The 22,710-nt window shown below is 43.2% G+C and overlaps 1 protein-coding gene across 1 annotated transcript; it reads right to left on the bottom strand.

Annotated features, from left to right (window-relative positions):
* Nucleotides 1-3,622: 3,622 nt before the first annotated feature.
* SLC46A3 (solute carrier family 46 member 3) lies at nucleotides 3,623-21,797 on the bottom strand. Its single transcript, XM_005902177.3, has 6 exons — nucleotides 21,351-21,797; nucleotides 20,406-20,619; nucleotides 13,669-14,539; nucleotides 11,943-12,026; nucleotides 6,945-7,101; nucleotides 3,623-4,953 (listed from the first exon to the last, which is right to left on the bottom strand). Exons 2-6 carry the CDS (start codon nucleotides 20,592-20,594, stop codon nucleotides 4,869-4,871), a joined length of 1,386 nt encoding a protein of 461 aa, XP_005902239.2. The 5' UTR covers nucleotides 20,595-20,619; nucleotides 21,351-21,797; the 3' UTR covers nucleotides 3,623-4,868.
* Between the last annotated feature and the right edge of the window lie 913 nt (nucleotides 21,798-22,710).

Here is a 22,710-nt window from a genome sequence, read left to right as displayed (position 1 = left end):
CCCACAGGAGCCAGTGAAGATCCCAAGAGCCACAACTAAATGAGACCTGGTGCAGCCAAACAAACAAAAATTTTTTTAAGTAGGCATTATATTAAAAAGCAGAGACATTGCTTTTCTGACAAAGATCCATCTAGTCAAAGCTATGGCTTTTCCATTGGTCACGTATGGATGGGAGAGTTGGACTATAAAGAAAGCTGAGCACCGAAGAATTGATGCTTTTGAACTGTGGTGTTGGAGAAGACTCTTGAGAGTCCCTTGGACTGTGAGGAGATCAAACCAGTCCATCCTAAAGGAAATCAGTCTTGAATATTCATTGGAAGGACTGATGGTGAAGCTGAAGCTCCAATACTTTGGCCACCTGATGCGAAGAACTGACTCCTTGTAAAAGCCCCTGATGCTGGGCAAGATTGAAGGCGGGAGGAGAAGGGGATGATAGAAGATGAGATGGTTGTATGGCATCACCGATTCACTGGACATGAATTTGAGCAAGCTCTGGAAGTTGGTGATGGACAGGGAAGACTGGCATGCTGCAGTCCATGGGGTCGCAGAGTTGGACACAACTGAGCAACTGAACTGAACTGAGCATTATATTATGAAAATTTAACAGAAGACACAGGAAACTAATAACACCCAAGAAGCTTTGCATCATTCTTCTTTTTACATTTTTTATTATGGAAAATTTCAAACACCTGAAAGTGGATGGAAAAATACAACATAATCTCATGTTTCTCTCATCTAACTTCCAGAATTTATCCTTGGCCAATTTTATTTCATCTGTTTTTTTTACCCACATTCCCCTCAAGATTATTTTGAAAGAAATTCCAGATATAATTTATAGGCATAAATATTTCAGTTTATAAAGCTAAACATAACCAAAATACTATCATTATCATACTTACGTTAATAATAATTCCTTACAGTTAAATATCAGTCAGTATTCAGATTTTCGAAGGTCCAAAAAGTTGTCATAATTTTCTTTAAGCTGTTTTGTTTGAATCAGATCCAAGTAACTTACACACAAGTGATTGGCTCTTGTGTCAACTGTTTCATGATTTATGGTTCTATCTCCTGGTTTTCTTGCTGTTTCTTGAAGAAACCAAGTTGTTTGTTCTCTGGTTTCCCACAGTCTAGTTTTCACTGTTTACATCTTTGTGGTGTAGATTAACACATCCTTCTCAACCCTGTATTTCCTGTAAATTGCTAGTTGAGTCTGTGAACTTGATCAGATTCAGATTCTGCTTCCTTATTTTGGGGAAGATCCCCTTATCAGTGCTACGTTCTTCCATAAAAAGACATTAATGCCTGGACTTCCCTAGTGGTCCATTGTTGAAGACTCCACCCTCCCATAGCAAGGGGCCTGGGTTTGAACCCTGGTCAGGGAACTAAATCTTGCATGCTGCAACTAAAAGCCCACATGCCACAGCTAAGACCTGGCACAGCCAAAAACTGATGTTCATACCTAACAGGCTCTCATTCTGTGATGTTTGTGGCCATTGATACAATGCATAGATCCACTTATTTGTGAGTATCTGCAAAATGGTAATTCTAAATCTGTCATTCATTTTTTTTTCAATCAGGATACTTCCTTTGAAGGAAACTTACTGTGACCTTCCATTTGGTTACCCAAGGACAGAGTTGATACAGGAAAGACAGGGAAAATGTGCTTTCTTCTTAATTTTATTTTTGTCCATTTTCAAAATAACAAGTTTTTGTTTCTGTAATACCCTGTCCAGAAACCAATTCATTTTTGTTGTTGTTGCCGGTATCATAATGAAGGTGCATATTGTTTAATCAGTGTTTGATTTGCTTTGGTTTGCTGGTTTGAACACAGAGCACGTTACCATTTTAGGGACTAAGCCTGGCTTTTGAAGCCTCTCTCTTCTGTCAATAAAATGAAAACTGAACACCTCCAGGGTTTGGCTTCAAGGGAAAGGTAGGCAAAGTCAGCACACAAATGCCATTTCTCTCAATTTCCCCACACTGTGCAGGATTTGTCTGTCTTATTCTGTGTGTCTGGCATCCACTGTCAATTCCTGAGAGACTTTGAACTCTGTGTTGTGTTGTCTGGGGGAGGTGGTGCCTGTTGTCTCTCTAAAATGCTAGGAGGGTCCACCTTTCTGCTCCTGGTGCCTCCTGGAGGCAGGCATGTGATCCCGGTCAGCTGATCAAACCTCAGTCCTGGACTTGGACTCCAGAGCGGGCCAGGAGGGGGACAGTGAGGCCACTCATCACTGGTGGAGGCCATGCCCTTCGTGCTTCGTGCTGCATGATGGTAGCTGTGTTGCTGTGACTTTATCTCTGGAGCCTCCCGGTTCTTGGTTGTTTTCTGAACCGGAGCCTCGTTTAGGCTTTTTATTGGAGCTGTGAGCTCCTACTATCATTTCAGTAGATCCCTATGTGCTTAAATAAACAGTGCAAGTTGGCAAGTTGTTGCCTGCAGTTGGGATCTCTGGATGATTCAGTAATTGACGTTAGACAGTTGGTTTTGTAGGAGACACGTCTCCAGAGAACTGTGGGATTGGGGATGAATTATCTGACTGAGTGGGATTAGGCAGAGAGTCCAAGTAGGAAATCCAGCTGTCTCTGGCAGGCAGTTGTGAAATAGCTACCCCACCCGGTCACGTGAATTCATGTTGCACAATTTACAGCAAGGTTCTGGGCAACCAGAATATGAACTAGTCAGGATGGTGGGGTGGCTGCTCCTGCCTGCAGTGGAAAGTTTAAAGCAAGTAAACAGCACGTTCAAGTCTCCAAACTAACCTACTGAACCTAAAGAACATCATTTCTTATAGGTAGTGTGCATGTGTGTGTGTGTGTGTACACGCGTGCTCGTGCACTCAGTCATGTCTGACTCATCCAACTCTTTGTGACCCCCCCGGCCGTGGACTGTAGCCCACCAGGCTCCTCTGTCCATGGGATTCTCCAGGCAAGAATGCTGGAGTGGGTTGCCATTTCCTTTTCTAGGGGATCTTCCCAACGCAGGGATTGAACCCGGGTCTCCTGCATTGCAGGCTGATTCTTTACTGTCTGAGCCACCATGAACATTATTGAACATTACTGAGGTATAATTTACTTTGCAGGGTTATTAAGAGGGTAAAATAAGTTGATATAGAAAGCACTTTGTAAACTGTAAAGTACTGTTTCTTTGTTTTTTTTGGTTTGGGAAGAGCACTGAACAGGAAGTAAAACAAAAATCAATCAATCAATCTGAGAATAGCCCAGAAGACCTTAGCTAAACCTAAAAGGAATAGTCTTGGAAATAAGAATTTCTAGTATTTTAAAATATGAGTGTTATCGCTGGTCAAGCAATCATTGATTATCCTACAGGGAAAAACTGTAAGCAGTGCTATAAACAAGACTCTATCTGCTTTGAAGAGCTTACAAAGGAGTTAATCATCTAGGTGTACTTCAGGACATTTGTGTTATTACAAACGGAAACTTAGAAAATGGGAGATATTGAAGGACCCATAAAAGTACCATAAACCAATTTAAAATGCATATGGGTTAGCGCATTTTTCAATTTCTTTGCAAGGCTGGCTTCATGACTATGGCATATCATTGGTTAATCTCATACTGCATTAAATATATAGCTTAAAATGATTTTTTACAAGTGAAAACAAAATTCTGTGGTCACTGAATTCAACTTTTATTGAGGATATAATGAGGAATCAAACTGTCCCTGTCCTCAAGGGGCTCATTTGCAAGTAGGGGAACAAATTTTACAAGACAAGGGAAGACGCTGGGAGGGCAGTGCCCACAGAGAGCTTGGGGAGCCCTGAAGGGACTAGGGGGACGGTGGTGGTGGGGGGAGTAGAAATGTTTGGAAGCCACATGGAGAAAGCAGAAGCTTTGCCTTGGCTGAGACTTGAAAGTTTCAATGCAGGGAGGGAGGGAGGAAGGCCCAGTGGAACATTGCGTGCAGACAGGAGGCAGGAAAGGATGTGGTGTTTTCAGGGACCACGGAGGTCCCAGGATAGGAGTGTAAGGCAGTAGGAAATGGATTACTTTTCACAGAAATAAGGAATGAATATTGGCTCTATAAGCACTAATTAATTTACATCATGATTGGCTGTCTACTTGGTGTTTACATTTCTTTAGGAACTATTTGTATTCTTTTTTTTTTTTTCCAGTGTTATGGAAATATTATAATTGATGAAACATATTAGGAAAAATGTAAACATATTCACTAAAGTGCTTCTCTCTTAAGGATTTTGCAGAGTGGAGAGAGACCTGGGCGGCGAAGGCTGCGGCGCGGGCGGCTTTCCCTTCCTCCAAGGTTCCATAAAAAAAAAAAAAAAGGATTTTGCAGCTACTGAAAGGTTTGACTACCACTAACACCACTAACACCTAGATGAAACAAAGCATTACCGAGTAGAGGAGAATTATAAAGGCTTGAAACGTCTATAGTTTTCCGATCAGTGACTGACTCATCATAATTTTCAACAGTTATGCCTTCAAAATCTTTGAAGGAGATCAGAAATCCATTGTGCAGATGAAGAAACTGAAGCAAACAGGATTCTTCTTGGTGTCAATGTGAGAGACCAGAGTACATCAGGGAGATTATTGCTTTTGATCGTATCAAGTTTCTCAGACCGGTAAGTTTCAGTTTGTTTTGTAAATCCCAAAGTGGAAGGTGTTTTGAGATTTCTTCTTCTGTCTACTGGAAATATGTCACTTGATCTTCATAAAGTGCTCAGAGTGCTTGGTACTGTAAGAAGCTAGAGGAGGGACTCTTTCTCTGAGAGTTTAGAAGAAAGGACCGGCAGCATTGATTATTCATGAAGTCCTGATCACGGAGCTAATTTAGATCCTTCAGAAGTCAGAGCGTATGATATGTGCATTCGGATTTTTTTTTTAATCACAATTAATCATCTGTCCGAAGTGTCTTCGCTGGATTCTTCTTGTATAAGAAGGACATAGCTTCCCGCATTCCTGCTGACGTACTTGATAACACTGCCAAAGCAAATGAGACATTTAAAAACCTGTGATGAAGGCACTACATAAATAACCTGTGTTCTATCTTTTCTCTTGTTACATGACTTTTTAACAAATTATGCAAAGAAGGAGGGTACTGGTTATTTTGAATCTAGCAGACTTTTATGCATAGATTTCTGAAAATATTAATTAAAAAAACTACACGAGTTCTACCTCTTCCAGATTCCTAAGATGTCCATCTCCCACTGTCTACTCTGCGTAGTGCCCACAAAATATTATAAGCTATTAGTGAAGTTCATGTTTCATGCCTATAACTGAAACTTGGACAGAAGGCATCTAGACATAATTAAAATAGCAGGTAATTTTAATTTTAAAAATATTGAACAGATTTAAAAAGTAAAACTCAGAAGACCATCTGCATTTACATTAGAAGCATTATTAAAAGGATAACAACCTGTTATCTCTCTGCACTAATTTTTCCAGTTATAAAAGTAATATGTGTCCACCACAGAATATTTCTAAATATAATGAAGAATAAAATTTAAATGAGCCATTATTCTGCTTCCCATGTAATACAGTTCTCATAAAAGTCATTTTAACCATATGGATGCATTGTCATTTATTTAACCAATTCCTATCACCAGCCATTTTGGTCATTAAAATATTTTGCCATAATGAACTTTTTATATATAAATTTTTGACATTGCTGATCATTTCCTTAGGGTAAGATTCTAAGTGGAATCACTGGTTCAAATGCCATGAACTTTTGGGGGGAAACTTTTGATACGTGTTCATGAATTGCTTTCCAAAAATGATAATGCGGGATAACACTACTTCCAGCAAAGAACAAGGTTGCTGGTCTCATCAAGTGCTCACTGGCTCAGCATGGAGTTTTAGTATTGCCAATTCAACAGGTGAATAGCCTCCTTCTAAAAAGGTATCTGGTAAGAATAGCTTTTCATCACAGTTACAGAGGACTGGTAAATTCTACTGTTGTCCAGCCTCTACAGGTCTAAGTATCAGCGTTCCACTGAGAGAGACGTGCTGAGGTCCTACTCGGACAAGGCGCCTGCCCGCCCTTGAAGGAGTTAAGAGCCTGTGCGGACAGGCTCTGCTCTCCCTCCCTCACGGCCACAGCCCATGCGCTCTGGGGCGGGGGGCGGAGATCCCAGGCCCTGTGCCCCAGCTTACACCCCCCTTTCCTGTTCTCAGCTGCATGAGACGGGCAGGCCCAGCAGAGGCTGGTTGAAGGGCTCTTGGCTCAAGTCTTGGGCCCCACAGAACGTGTCAAGTATACTTGTTCGTGCGTTTTCACAACCACTTGCCTAGATGGCTTACACTTTTTGTTCATTGAAAGGCAGAGGAGGAAACATTATTTCTCACGAGTCTGTGCCTCTGGTCATTTTATTCTATGTACTGTTCATAAATAGAATTCTGTATTTGGCATTTATTTGGATATTTACACTTAAAAAGGAAATCATTTAATAAGCCAACTCTCAGGAAAGGAAAGAGAATTCTTAATATCCAGTGCATTCTATCTGCTCTTATCATTTACCCAAGAATCTGTATTAAAGTATATTTTCTCAGAGTAATCTTTGACCTTCAGGGGATAATATACTATAGGAAATCATAGTTTGAATACATATATGTATATGTGAATATATATATTCTTAGAATATATATATGAATATATATATTGAATATACATATTGATATATATTCTTAAACACTAAATTCCTCAGTTGTTCATTTAAAGATAAGGGGTAGCTTCTCAGTGTCTCCGTCTAATCCAGTCTTTCTTCCTCCTAGTCCTGGAAGGCCATGCCACTATCTCTTTCTTCCTAAGTTTCCAACATTATTGACAGATGTCATAATGTCTAAAAGTTCTTGAGAAAAATACATTCTGAGGCAAAACTTCAACAGATCTGTGTTATTGTATCGGTGGAGTCAGGGAATTCGTTCAATCCATCTAGGCTTTGATAAAAGGATAAAAAAAAGTAATGACCTACCAGAGACTGATGGCTGGAATTAGTAATAAAACAGCGGAGAGCAGAAAGACAAAGCCTTTGCACCAAGCAACGGTGGCTGAATAAATTCCATTGAAAGTAGAAACCGCAGTGATCCCGCCAAGTGTTTCTAAGAAGGCAAGACAAGCAAACATGGTCCCTGTTTGGGGTCGGGGTGTGGAGGGAAAGAGAAAAGGCTGTTACAAAACAACAAGCAAAACTAACACAGAAAACCGCAAACACAGGGGCACTGCCTGGTGACGGAGGCAGTCACCCATTTTGTGGGTGAAGAAACTGAGGTCAAGAGTTCTCCTTGGACCTGATGAGAGAGGAGCTGGAATCAGTACTTCAAGATCCACGGGGCAAAGCTAAGAAGCACCAGCCGCTTAGGCGTGTGCAATCAGCTGTGTGTCTGCCCCGACCACAGCCTCAGACACAGAACCACCTGCCCCTGAGGTTCCAATCTCCCCCCCTGCCAGTCTTGGTCCCTGGGCTAATCTGTGACACAGTTGCGGGGCAGGATGGCTCCCTGTGGGCAACATCCAGGTCAGGTCAGATCTGGCAAGAGTGACAAGCAAGGCAGAGAGATATAATCTTATCATATGTGCCTGCGTGCTAAGTCGCTTCAGCCGTGTCTGACTCTTTGTGACCCCATGGACCGTAGCCCTCCAGCCTCCTCTGTCCATGGGATTCTCCACACAAGAATACTGGAGTGGGTTGCCATGCCCTCCTCCAGGGGATCTTCCCAACCCAGGGATCTTACGTCTCCTGCATTGGCAACCTGGTTCTTTACCACTAGCGCCACCTGGGAAGCCCTTGGGAATCTTATCACATGTTCTGCAATTTGAATTTGATCCCTTCCTCTAGAGTAACAAGAATATCAGTTACATCAGTTTCCTGCTTGACTCTTCCAGTAATTACATCACTGCCCTGTGCTCTAGTGAAGGTTATGCCATAGGCTGTTATTAAGTGATTCTCTAAAACATACTTTTCTGTCTTAACCTGCTTACAACTGTCTCCCCTCGGAGGGGACTCTGCTGTCCTTCCTGCTTGCTACACCCCAGGCATGGGAAAGGGCAGGTCTCGGAGCATGCTCAAGAAGACTGAAAATGGCTTCGGGGTCAGCTCAAGCTTACAGTCAGAGAAATGGTCCTTATTCCACAAGTTTTGAGTCCTGTCTGGAATCCAAGACCATGTTGACTGAAGAGTTAAACTGAAGAGGCAAACCTCCAAAAGACAGTTGAGCAACTTGACGCACTTTTCTTCCTCTTGGTCAAAGTTCACATCACTGTTCTCAGCCCTCAGCTTCAGTGGTATAAATTCCTACAGTTTCTGCAGATTCTTCTTTCTTTTTTAAGCTGCTGTATTTGTTCCCTACTTTGCCGAGTTTCCTTTTCCATGATAAGCTGTAATGCATTTTCCTTATAGACAGTGCTATTTATGTAAATGATTGTGCTTAATTGGACTGATAAGGAAGGAAAAAACAAGCTTGAGGACCACCTTTCACAGCTGGATTATAGTTTATGTGTCTAGCCTCTTCTTTTCCCCATGGTCTTGCTTTTTTAAACTGTGTATTGATTTTTGTCTATTTATATCTTCACTCTATTTTATACACATTCTGGTGTGTGTGTGTGAAGTTGCTTCAGTAATGTCCCACTCTTTGCAGCCCTGTGGACTGTAGCCCGTCGGGCCCCTCTCCATGGGATTTTCCAGGCAAGAGTACTAGAGTGGGTTGCCATTTCTTTCCTTCTCCAACATATTCTCATATATCGCTTCAGAGTCTTCATTGAACAACAGGACATATGTTCATAAAACAAAACTCTCTCTGCAGAATGCCAAGTTATCAGAGATGTGTCTTCTTTTGACCCCAGTGAAAGTTCTGCCCATGTCAAGTGCAATTTGCTTTGCTCAGTGCTGTGTCCCCAGGGTCTAGCGGTGCTGGCACATGGTAGACATCTAATACGTACTTGTCAAGTGATTTGATAAAAGCTTCATTCAAGGGCACAGTTATCCATCATCATGTAGCATATGGACTTGGTGCCTCCATGATAATACAGGATTATACAGAATATTATGATATTTATGATAATACAGGAAGTCTCCTAGTTATCTAACTATGGCATTGTTTTATTTTATTTCTGATTCCTTGCTAAAGCCAGGGATGGTGCCATGGTGCTAATCCTATTACACAGTGGCTTGAGTCTTTTCTTGTTGGAAACTCGGTCAGGCTGTGCAAACAAACAGCTACCCTCTCAAGAAATAGCTCTAGCTTCTTGCTGCAACTCCCTGAGTAGTGCAACTTGTTTAATAGTTACCAAAGATAAATTGATTAAATAAAAGCGCAATGGAGTTTATTTTCTAAACTTAAAAAAAATCCAATAGATGTGAAAAGTCAAGTCTGTTTGTTTTTACTGGGTCCCATATATTAAAGTAGCTCAGCTGGTAGAGAATCTGCCTGCAACGTGGGAGACCTGCATTCGATCCCTGGGTTGGGAAGATCCCCTGAAGAAGGGTAAGGCCACCCAGTCCAGTATTCTGGCCTGGAGAGTTCCGTGGACTGTATAGTCCATGGGGTCACAAAAAGTTGGACATGACTGAGCGACTTTCACTTTCACATTCATGTATTAATAGAATTTCAAGGAGTACCCAGATGACAAAGAGGGAGTCCAGGGTGCTCTAGCAATGAACTTCATAGCTGTATGGAGCACAGAGATTTCAAAATAATTAGCAAAAGTCAGTTTCCTCCTCTTTTTTACATAAGATATTATGATAGAGATAGGGTGAAGCACCTGAAAACCTCTGTAGCACTTCCCTTCTCAGATTATTTTAAGGTGCCTAATGTTTTAACAAAAATATCCATTTTTAGAAGTAATGAAGGATGGAAGTACATTCGCTTTCATACATTTCAATACCACCAGAAGGATTTCTTCATTTGCAGCTAAGAACAAAATGACTCTACTATCCTGGAGCAATGGAATCACAATGGAATTGATAAAATTATTTTAACTCATAATAAGACATGCCAAAATGCAAACTACACCTTTTGAAATGTCACTGTATTTAATAATATGAAACCACGTCTTAAAAGAGTTGATACATAAACCAAGCTAAACTAAACCAAAGTAAATAATACATTCTGACAAGTCTATTGTAGTTCTAAGTCAAAGAAGGTTGATATTTCTTTTGTTTCCTGAACAGCTTTATTGAGATATAATTCACATAATATAAAACTCACCCTTTTAAATTGTACAGTTCAATGGTTCTTCTATGTTCACAGAAACTGGGCAACCATCACCACCATCTAATTTTAGGACATTTTCATCTCCCCGAAAGACTCTTTGTGCCCATTATCGGTCACTCCCTTTTCTCTAGTTCGTAGGGAAGCACTGGTGGAATTTCTGTCTCCATGAATTTGCCTATTCTGGAAATTTTGTGTAAAATGGAATCATATTTATATAATAATGTGTGGCCTTTTGTGACCAGCTTCTTTCATTTAGCATAATGATTTCAAGGTTCATTCCTGTTGTAATGTGTATCATGACTTCATTTCTTTTTATTGTGAAGTCATATTCCGTGAGCCAGATACACCTCATTCTGCTTACGTATTCACCAATTCGTGGACATTTGCATTGTTTGTGCTTCTTGGCTATTATAAATAATCCTGCTATGAACATTTGTGTGCAAGATTTTGTGTGAACATATGTTTTCATTTCTCTTCAGGGTATACCTGGGAATGGAATTGCTGAGTCATACAGTAACTCTATTTAACTTTATCAGGAGCTATCAAACTGTTTTGTTAAATGGCCGCATCATTTTAGATGATTTTCTCACCAGCAGAGCATGAGGGTTCCAGCTTCTCCACATCCTCATCAACACTTCTTACGGTCTGTCTTTTTCATTTCACCCATCCCAGTGGGTCTCAGTGTGGTTCCGATTTGCATTTCCCAGATGGCTAATGGTGTTGATAATTTTTCATGTGTTTGTTTGCCATTTGTACATCTTCTCTGTAGATGTCCGTTCAAATCCTTTGCCCGTTTCTTAATTGGATCATCTTTTTATTGCTGAGTTTTAGTATATATTTGGTGGCTCAGAGGTTAAATGCCTGGAATGCGGGAGACCCAGGTTTGATCCCTGGGTGGGGAAGATCCCCTGGAGAAGGAAATGGCAACCCATTCCAGTACTGTTGCCTGGAGAATCCCATGGAGGAAGGAGCCTGGTAGGCTACAGTCCATGGGGTCGCAAAGAGTCAGACGTGACTGAGCGACTTCACTTCACTTCACTTAGTATATTTTGGACACAAGTTCCTTATCAGACATATGATTTGCAAGTATCAATATATTTTCCCATTCAGTGGGCTGTCCTTTCACTTCCCTTTTTTTTTTTTTCTCTCTCTTTTTTTTTTTTTTTTTTAAAGTATGGAAGTATGGTAAAACATTTACAGGAGACTTAGAAAATACAGAACAAAGTTACATATTCTTTTCACTTTCCTGATGGTGTCCTTTGAAGTATAAAAATTTTTAATTTGGAAAAAGTCTAATTTATCTGTTTTGTTGTTGTTGTGCTTTTGGTGTTGTATCTAAGAAACCATTACATAATTCAAGGGAGCAGCTAGGTTTTTACATACTGTAGTTTTTATATTCCTAAGTGATTTTCCAATTACTCTGCATCACACAATCAACAAACATCTGTGTGAATATACAGCTACATCTTATGCGTGGAAAAGAATCCAGAAATATATTTTTAAATGTATTGAATTATGCAATCTTCTGCAGTGGGGCGGGGCATGTCCAGAACAAGCCCTCTGCAGCACCAGGCCCTGGGCAGGGGCTCCCTTGCCTGAATATCAGCTCTTCCTAACACAGACCTTACTGCTTGATTCAAAAGGAGTTCTGTGCAGGAAAAGGGCTGAGAATATTCTGAAGAAACAAACACCGATTGTACACATCTATGAGGTGGTACAGATTATAGAGTCATTCTGTTTCTTGAGCAAAGTAGACTCACCTTGCTCAGTAGAATGAACCACTTTTGATATCATGGACCGTAGAACAGAGAGCGGCATGACAGTGAAGAGAAACGGCAGCCTGACTGTGAGAGGAAGAGATAACAATTAACTGGGTCGATTGGAAAACTCAGGGTCAGTTTTAAGCCTGAAACAGTTTCCCTCTAAATAGTTCATTTTCTCTAAGCATCCTGCTTCATCGCTTCTAATGACTGAATTAATTAATGGAAGAATTCTGCTTAATAAAGGAAGATAGACAATGGTCAGGTCAGTTTAAGATGAGTTTACTTTCTGCAGATGTAGAAAACAAACTTAGGCTTCCTGGGGGTAAGGGGAGAAAGAAGGAGGAACTGGGAGATTGGGACTGACACATACACACTACTAGATATAAAATAGATGACTAATAAGGACCTGCTGTAGAGCACAGGGAACTCCACTCAACACTGTAATGGCCTCTATGGGAAAACAATCTAAAAAAGAGTGGGTATATGTATGTATTTGTATCACAGATTCACAATAAGCTTTTTGTTTGGTAATAAGTTTTTTGTTTGTTTTCTGGTTTTGCTCTTTCAGACTCGGCATTTTTGGTGCTAGAATTCTTTTATTGATCTGCTCATTGGCAAACTGATTCCTTATCTTCTTGGTTGTTCATCTTTGTGGCTGAAAAATTTCAGGAATGCAAATTGCCTCTGTTCTTAAATTCTGACCCTTAAGAGTCAGTAGCATTTTTCATTATAAAACAGTTTTATTACATTTGCAGATCACTGTAAAGTTCTCACATATATTAACTGACTTTGGCCTTGGCAATTCCAAGGGAGACAGGGAGAGGGACCTGTCCTTTTCTGAACTCTTGGCATTGTGCTAAGTGATTTATAGTTATCTCTTCTAATATTGGTGACAATCCTCTGAATCAAGCACCACGATGCCCATTTTAGAGATTAAAAAATAAGGGCTCAGAGCAGTTTAGTAACTAGCCTAAGATCACCTGGCTCTGCAGATGGCAATTAAGCCCAATTCTGCTTGGTCATACTGCCTTCCTGCAGGGTAGCAAGAGGTTAATACTGCCTTTGTAGAAAAAGACTAAATGGACCTCTCCTGAGGTCTTACTTTACAGATCCTTTAACCTTTACAAGTGCAGTATTTTCACTCAAGCCTTACAAAAACCACTGATGGGGTGCAGGTAGTTAAGGAAACAGTCCAGCTTGCCAGAATGTGATTCATCAAAAGTCAATTCATGAAATGACCAATTTGCTGAAATTTCAATTTGCAAAGCCTTTTTGAATACATCCAGACGAGATCGGGCATGTTCAGGGTGGTATGGTCATAGGCTTGAATATATTCAATAAACATTTTTCTTATAAATCTTTTGAGCATCCTTTACATAATAGTCTTATATTTTTTTAATTTAAGGTAGCCTTCTTAGTAGTGCTTTAAGAAATATTTTAAGTTGGTGAATGTTATATTGAAGAACTGATTCACAAGAAGAAGTTTCCTCAAGACAATTTTTGGGCAAATATGCAAATTTAGAAAATTGTGGTTATTAAAAAAATTTTAAGTCAGTTGTTTTTCAGCCTCTGGCAAATTTGCTTTTAACAAATTACCTTTAATTAAACTAGAATACATTAAATAGAGAATTTTGTATTAAAGTTTCTCAACCATCAGACTGCATTCATTTTATATAAACATCAAATACGAAACTCTAGGATACGCTTGTAACTCGTAACTTACCTAAAAACATCATCAATGTTGTTCTGGCAAAAGCAGTCATAGCCATGCCCACCATGGTGGTAAAAGTTCCTATGAAGGCCATGTGAATATCTTCCATACAGTAAGAAAAAAGCCATATTCCTAGGAAACTGCTGAAAAAAGTGACACTACCCAAAGCTGATCCGTAACCTATTAAAACTTCATCCCAGCAGAGTGGCGAATCCAGTTCATAAAGGACAAAAATGGGGGAAACACCAATGGTCACGAAAAAGTAAGTGATCATCGTGAAAAGCAACAAACAGCACAAAGACCGTTGCTCACCAGAAGCATTTTTAAAAAGCATGTACGTTCGGTGAAATAGGTTTTTAAAGGTTTCGGTCCACGATACAGAAATATTCTGAGATGAAGACTCTTTCATCGAATCCTCAAGAAAAAGTAAAATATAAATCAAGTTCACAAAAAGAGCCACGGTAACAATTAAAAAGGACCACACAAAACCTAACCCTCTAATAAAATAGCCAGAAGACAATCCTGTTAATCCACTAACAACTCCAAACAGGAAGTCAATTATGGCAATTCGAATGGTTCTTTGTTTCTTTTCTTTACATTGATCAACTATGTAGGCAAAAGAAGCTCCCAGAAATGTGGTGTAATTGCCAAAAAGTGCACCAATGAAGGTGGATGCAATCAGAAGCTGGATTGGAAGGGCAAAATAGGAGAGCAGACAGAGCCAAGCGCTGTTGGCAAGAGCGCCGACAGAAGACAAAATCAGAGGGAACTTCCTTCCTCCATGGTCACTGTGCGACAGAAACACGAACGTAGACACGAGACCAGGAATTAACCCACTTATGTCCATCTCCAGGTTAAAAAGAGACACCTTTTTCTGGACTTCCTGCAAAGAAAAAGAAGACAAAGTGTTTACAGAGGTTTTTACAATGTGCCTGGAAATATTTTGGTATAGACTTTTGACAAATCAAGCAAGAGCTGGTAAGTCAGGGATGGGGAATTTATAGTGCATGAGTTTTTTGTTTTTTAAAAATATTTATTTGTTTGGTTGCCCTGGGTCTTAGTTGTGGCAAGCTGAATCTTTGATCTTTGTTGTACCACGTGAACTCTTAGTTGCAGGTCCCCCAGCATTGGGCAAGAAGTCTCAGCCACTGGACCATGAGGGAAGCTCTCAACTTGAATCTTTATCCAGTTTACAATGCAAAGATCAAAAGCTGATATAATCATCAATGCTCAGTCATAATGTTCAAGCTCCACAGTGGAGACATTGACCCATAAAAATAAAATGTGTGTATTAGTGTATGTCTGACTCACATCAAGGATTCACAGAGCTCAAGGCCTCAGGACTGGCCATGTAATGACTTCTCTTTCTTCTGTGGACTTCCCTGATAGCTCATCTGGTAAAGAATCTGCCTGCAATGCAGGAGGCCCCGGTTCAATTCCTGGCTTGGGAATATCCCCTGCAGAAGGGATAGGCTACCCATTCCAGTATTCTTGGGCTTCCCTTGTGGCTCAGCTGGTAAAAAAATCCACCTGTAGTATGGGAGGCCTGGGTTCAATCCCTGGGTTGGGAAGATCCCCTAGAGAAGGGAAAGGTTGCCAGTCCAATATTTTGGCCTGAAGAATTCCACGGACTGGGGTCTCAAAGAGTCAGACACGACTGAGCAAATTTCATTTTCTTTCACTTTCTTCTGTGGACAGTTCGCCCTAAGAGATTGCGTTCTAAAGGAAAAAGGATACCTTTTCCCATGATACATCTTTCTGTCTACGCTAAGGGAATGAATATCACATGTAAGTGTCATATTTGACAGACTTTTATTTAGGCAGAGCTCAGTTGTCCTTTTTACATGTGTCTCCACAAGTATTCCTTTATTTACTAAAAATTAAGATAAAACCCAAAGAAGAGTTCTGTATTGACAAAAGACGGTAGTGTGCCATGAACTAAGGAGTGAGATGAACTCCGCTTTCCTGAGGCTGACACAATTATGAGCACACAGATTGGCGGACACGACCATCATTGCACTAGTTATTTAATGTAAAGAACTTGGGGTGATTTAAAAGCATTGTCTTCTTGCCTCTTCTCTGTATTTCCCAAACTTTATATTAAGGCTGGGTGCCATTTTTATAATGGTGATGACTAAACTCAGTTTAAAGGCTTTCCACATGGCACCAGTGGTAAAGAACCCACTTGCCATATGTCTCATTGGCAGGGCAAGATCAGAAACAGGTTCAGTCCCAGGGCCAGGAAGATCCCCTGGAGGAGGGCATGGCAACCCACTCCAGTATTCTTATGTGGAGAATTCCATGGACAGAGGAGCCTGGCGGGCTACAGTCCATGGGGTTGCAAAGAATTGGACACAACTGAAGTGCTTTAGCACACATGCAAACTCATTTAAAAAAATGTATTCATGTCATATTTAGAAGGCACCCTAAAACCCTGATGAACCACAAAAATATCAGATACTGAATTAATTTTTAAATAGTGAGCCTATTTTTATTTTTATATATTTATACAATTCAAGCCATTCTGTATTGCCAAAACTTGAGTCATCTTTGCTTCTAACCTTTCCCTTCGTCCATGTCCACCAGCACAATCTATCCTGCCCTCCCCTCCTCCCCGCCCCAGTCTTTCTCATGCCTTTATCTTCTTGATGGTCCCATAGTTGCCATGTGAACAACTCCCATTGGTTTTCCTCTCCACTACTCTGGCATCTCACTGGTCTCTTTACTCAGTTCACGTGTAACTTATCACTTATCAGATCACTTGCAGATCACAGACCCGGATGCTGGGCACATCTCCCAGAGCACGCTGTCAGTGTGTCTCTCACCTCTCAAAGCTGCAGTGTCTCCCCAGCCTGCCTGAGAAAAGTCCACGCTCCTTGGCCTGGTACCTGGGGTCCCCGAGATGTGGCCTGGCCTCACTCCTCTGTATCATGCCCACTCACTCCCAGTACAGTCTATGTTCCAGGCACCATCCACAGTCAGTCCTGCTTGGATTTCCCTGAAATTCCCAAACCCATGTCATTACTCCTCCTTCCAAAGCTTCTCACACAACAGTTATCATCCCCTAGCTGTACTTTCTGTGTATGATTAAGAGCTTGAGCTTTGGAGTCAGAGGAACCTTGATTCCATCCAGTCGGTTCTGTACATAGCAGTTTTGGGTGATCTTTATGGCTGATTTGAGCTGTAGTATACAACAGTGTAAAAAACAAAAAATAAAAAAAAATTTTAATTAAACAGAAGAACAGAAGACAGTCCTGTTAATCCACTGACAATTCCAAACAGGAAGTCAATTATGGCAATTTGAATCATTCTTTCCTACTTTTCTTAACATTGATCAACTATGTAGGCAAAAGGGACTCCCGGAAGTGTGGTATAACCGCTAAAAAGTGCACCAAGGAAGGTAGACGCACATCAGCTCACATCACTCCTCTCATCATGAGCACGTCGGCTCATGTCACAGTCCCTCAACGACTTTCCTTCCACTGGAGTAAATGCAAACTCCTTGCAGGTGGTGGTGGGGGGTGGGGGGCAGCCCCCCAGCACAGACTCTGTAAACCTCCAGGCTACTTGCTGTTCTCTCAGCTTGATCAATCTGCACACAGCTTACTTCCTTAATTCAGAACCACCTCCTCAGAGAGACCTTCCCTGACCATCATTCCAACTAAAGCAATCCCACTGACCCCCACCCAACGCTCCAGCCCCTCATTCTGCTGTTTTTCTCCCTAGAGACCCACCACCCCTTGACAGGACATGATATGTTACTCTGGGTGTGCATTGCATGACCTCTCTACTCCAACCTAAGCTCCCAGGGCAGGTGTGGAACCTTGTTCTTTCACCACAGGATCACCGGCTCCAAGAACAGTGCTTCCAGGTACTCAGTAGTCAGATGGATGACATGAATGAACCATCAAGTAAAGCAGGAGTCTGTAACTTGCTGTGTGTGAACCTGATCAAATTACTTAACTCCAGAGCTTCTTCATCTGACGAGAGAGGGAATGTCAACAGTCCCAATCTCGCAGGCTGCCAGGAGACTTAAAATTAAATATAAGGTGCTCCACACAGGGCCCTCGTACAGTCAGTGCTAAATCACTCTTGCCTGTTTTATGTCTATACTAGAATAAATTTCTTGAGCACATCTTGGTACCTCCTACAGACATAGGAGCCATCAAGTAAATATTTATTGAATAAACAAACAAGTGAAACAGTTATCTTTTCATCAACTCCTCAACAAGATGTTCCAATTTGGGGTTCTCCTCCCTTTTCCACGCCTCCTCCTATGTCCTGGTCTCCTCTCCTTTCTATCGACTGTCGTTTCAACCCAGTCTTTTACACAGACTGCTCTCATCTGCAACCCATGTTTTGAAATGCAGATTTTAACAAAGCAAACTCAAAGCATCTGTCAACCATAAATGTTGAGACAGAAGAAATCCTTGTGTGTCTGTATGCTTTAAACTCTGGAGAATTATAATTATATGTCATATAAGGGTAGATGATGGAAATCAGAGTGAAAAAAAAGCTATTTCCTATACAAGATGGAACAGAATAACAATGTACTGAGACAGGAGAAACTAAGGAAGGTACTGTCAGTTTTAAGGAAGTCACAATTTCATAGGCTAAAATGTATATATTAATTTCAGTTGAGTAGAAAATACTCCTTATCTGCTGGTAACAAGGGACTCTGTTAGTTATTAAAAGGTTTATACACGAATTCTTGGGCGAGAACAATTTCATGATCTGCTGGGTAACCTGAAATTGTCCCCTCCAAGTTTAGAGGTTTGTCTCTTATTTTTAGGGATAAGAACAGTCCACAAACCTCTCAACTTGCATGTGGCCAGAACACACCTAGGGAGCTGGGCACTGAGACAGCCACTCAGGAAACAGGCAACATGTGTTCTTGGATTTAAAGAGGGGAGAATATTCTCTGAAAAGCTGAACAGGGCCAGGGAGGGGCCCAGAAGGAAGTGCTCTTTGGTCCTAAGGTGCAGGTGGTGAGGAGGTTGCCACACCCCGTCCCAGTTGTGGGCGGGGTGGTATCCAGTTCCCCAGTTTGAGAAAAAGCACCTAAAGCTCCAGTGCACTGACTATGAACCAAGGCATCCGGGGCAATGGGCTCTCCCGACTATTAATTCAATGAAACCACACCGGGGCAATGGGCTCTCCTGACTATTAATTCAATGAAACCACACCGGGGCAATGGGCTCTCCTGACTATTAATTCAATGAAACCACAGTCAGTCAGTGAAAAAGTTTGGCAAAAATCTTCAAAATGAGACCACTGCTCTGGGCAGTGAGGGGCTTTCAGCAGCTGGGCCAGGCGGCAAGGGGGGCCAGTACTCATGACCACACAGTCACAGAGGTCACTGCGGCAGCTGGACCGAGGCCTGTCTCCCCTCAGCTGGAGGGCCAGGGCAGAAGACTTTTCAGACACTTGAGTCCTCTCCTCCTCCATCCCCCACTCTGCTCCCAGGGCTCCGGTGAAGGAACACACAGAATCAAATGCAGAGACTGATGAGACTCTGGAAACTTCTCACTCCCTGGCAATGACACCCATGTAGCAGGAAACATTCTTTTTTGTTTGTTTGTTGGCCTTGGCATGCGGAACTTCCCCGACCAGGGATCGAACCTGTGGCCCCCACAGTGAAACACACAGAATCTTAACCACTGGACCACCAGGGAAGTCCAAAGAAACATTCTTGAAGGGAGACAAAACCAAGAAGAGAGACCCTTGGCCCTTCTGTTTTTATGACCTCCTTCTAGGCCAGAAATTTGATATCCACATGGCTGTTCGGAAATAATCTCTTTTTCTCTGAGGGTGCAGGTGACCCAGAGTCCCTTGATGGTTTTTTCCTCTTTCGACTGGGGAGGCAGTGCCACTCTTTTGCCTCTCTTCCCAAGCAGAAGAATTCAAAGCTCCTAAGTGTGGTGGTTTTTCAGGCATTGTTGCTGGGGGCGGGGTGGGGCAGGGAATTTCCCAATCTGGCTGCTCTCTCCTTTGCATTTGGACATTGGCAGGCTCTGTTAAGAACTGCCTAAGAGAGCAGGAGACTGGCGGTGTCCCTCCTGGGGGTGGAGGGTGGTGGGGGAGAAGGACAGGCTCTGTGGTATCTGGCGGGACATTTTCATTGACCTTAGAGCACAAGTGGGAGCTCTCGACCCACCACATCCCCATACAGATGCTCCTCAGCATTTGCGGGGGGGTGGTCAAAGCTGATTTGATAACACCAAATGGTGGATGGCACATGCCACCCATACCCCATGACAGACACTGGCCCAGGGCCCACAGTCTTCAGGGATGGGCTACGTTCTGGGGTCACCAAAAACTGGGTCAGGTGGGCAGTGGAAAGAGGTGGGGGGAGGGGACAAGGGAAAGGTAAGACCCATGTTTCACTCCACCTGTGTCCACCGAGCACTCATTCCAGCCTGCCCTGCCTGATTTTCAGGCTTTCTGTGGGGAAGGAGGAAAGAGGCAGCCACACAGGAGAGGAGACTGCACTGAAATCTTCTGAGAGAAAGGAGAAGAGCCAGAATCACAGGAGAAGAAAGGGGTTTTAAGGAGAAGAGGCAGATTAGAGGTGTCAGGGAGCTTCAAACAAAAAGAGAACTGAATAAAGGCTCTTGCTTTGGGACTTTGGGGTTTTAGGGTGACCCTTCAGAGATCGATGTATGATGAGAGCAGTATCCTCCTTCCTTTAAAACCCCGCTGCACATTCCTCTTTTATAATACACTTTAGGGCTATTTTCATGTCTTACCTCCTGGAATGCAAAAATCGGGCTGCTTTTGTTCTTTGCACACTCAGAAGTATTGCTCTCAAGTTCAATGCTGTAGTTGCCCGTTTCCTCCCATATCCTCCTGTACACATATTGTGTCGTCAGTGGGCTGTTCAGAGTCAGAGCGAATACACTAAGGCAAATGACAGGTTCTACAAATGGAATCTTCATCTTGCTTGGGTAGAGAGCTGGAGTTCTATTAAAGAGAAAAGGAGAAAATCAGTTGTACTCCTATAGGATAGGCTAGGTTTTCAACGATGGGGAAGTTAGGGGTATTTTGTGGCGTAAACAAGCACACTAGGGAACAGAAAGCAGTAAGCACTTCCGAAGAAAATAACTTTTCAGTACTCAGTAAACCTGAGACTGTCATACTTCTCATTTCTAAGAGTTGGACCTTTAAGGACTCAGGATGATTAACTTGGACCTTTAAGAACTCAAGGGACCTTTAAGGATCTTTAAGTATGTTAGTCACTCATCCCTATCCGACCCTTTGTGACCCCATGGACTGTAGCCCTCGAGGTTCCTCTGTCCATGGGATTTCCCAGGCAAGAGTACTGGAGTGGGTTGGCATTCCCTGCTCCAGGGGATCTTCTTGACCCAGGGATTGAACCTGGGTCTCCTGTATCCGCAGGCAGATTCTTTACCATCTGAGCCACCAGGGAAGTCCAAGGACCCTTAAGAAGATTCTTTAAAATAGTCTTAATAAGTTATCTCCCACTTGGGCAATCCAGTGATCACACTATAACTCCCACGTTATATACTGCCAGCTGGTTTTCATAAACGAAACAGTGAGGTTGCTCTTGGGACACGGCAGTTACGTAATTGTTTATTATTGCTTTGGCTGCTGGTGAACAGCGGGCAGGAAGGGGGCCTTTAACGAAGCAGCTCCCAGTCGTAATGAGGGGTTGTTTCTTCTGTTTAACTCACCCCACGGTCACGGTCTTCCTGCCAGGCTGCTGGGCGCGGGTTTGACCATTGTCGGGGCCCGGAGTCTTGGGGGCTGTCTCCTTTTGGGGATGCCTGCCTGGAGCGCCTCCCGGGCAGCAGGTGCGCACGGAGGCTGGGTCTGCGCCGCTGCGCTGGGGCGGGAAGGGGAATGAAAGTCCGTTGAATTCGACCAAATGCACCTGCTCGGGAAACCTCAAGCCCTTATTTTAAAGCAAACCAAGATAGCGCCCTTCCGCGTCCAGGGGACAAGCTCTACAGTCCACCGCGTAGCCCTCGCTCGGCTCCGGCGCGGCCCTGCGTGCGATCTCGGTCCGGCGGGTCCCGGGGCCCGCGCGGGACAGCGGCTCCTGCGACCCCGGCCGGCAGTCCCTGAGTCCCCACCCCGGCCTGCGCGCGCAGTGACTCAGCGGCGCCGCCAGCCCCGGGGACGCGCCTCTGGGGTGCTAGTCCCCCCCTTCACCCCCGCCGCCGGGGCGGGCACTGTCCTGATTTCCTGCGCCTCCGCGGGGATTGGTCCGCTCCGACGCCACTCTCGAGCTCCCGCCCCAGAGGCCCGCCCACCCCCGCGGGTCCCTCTCCAGCCCCCGCAGCCCCCCCGCAAGTTCAAGGACTGTGGGTAGAGAGCATTTCTGGGACCGAATAGCGCTTCTCACGGGAGCACACAGGAGATCTGTTGCAGAAGTGACATTCTGGGTTGCAACCACCCCCGCCCCTAGCCGCTCAGTGGGTTGGGCAAGTGCCCTGGGAAACGCGGAAAAGGGGCACCGGGTAGGGGTGCCCATGGAGGGTGCAGGAGAGAGAGCGCTCCAAGCAGAGTTAGGTCGGTCGAGTGTGGTCGCTGGCTCTTCCTGGTGGTACGAACTTGAGCTAATTATTTCATCTCTGTGAGCTTCCATTTATCTGTCAAGTGGACAGAACAGTCTCACAGGATCGTATTGCTGAAACCCTTGAGGTGGACACAAAGCATAACCCTGGAGCAAAGCGAGGATTGCACCTTCCCTCCAGCGAACCGCCAGGAACACCCCTGAAGATGAACGAGCTGAACTTACTACTTGTAAGGGGGAGGGATGCATACTCAGGGGACCAGGCGGGGATCAAAAGCTGTCTTTTCCAGAAACCTGCAGAGGTTTCCAGGAAAGAAGTGTTCTGGAATGGAGGGAGAACCAGGGTAAACTGTTTGGGTGACCCGGATCAACCTATTTAAAACCAGACTCACAAAACAGCTTGACTCATAGACCACAGAAACCTTCTAGTCTAGGCTCCTGACTTTACCCCTAAGAAAACTGAAACCAAAGTAACTGTGTTATTTGTCAACGACAAATTGGCACTTGCCGTCTAC

This window comes from Bos mutus, chromosome 12 (genome assembly GCF_027580195.1).
Source record: "Bos mutus isolate GX-2022 chromosome 12, NWIPB_WYAK_1.1, whole genome shotgun sequence".
In the NCBI taxonomy this organism is placed as follows: Eukaryota; Metazoa; Chordata; class Mammalia; order Artiodactyla; family Bovidae; genus Bos; species Bos mutus.
The sequence above is the reverse complement of the archived record's forward strand: the minus strand, read 5'-3'. Positions and strand labels throughout refer to the sequence as shown.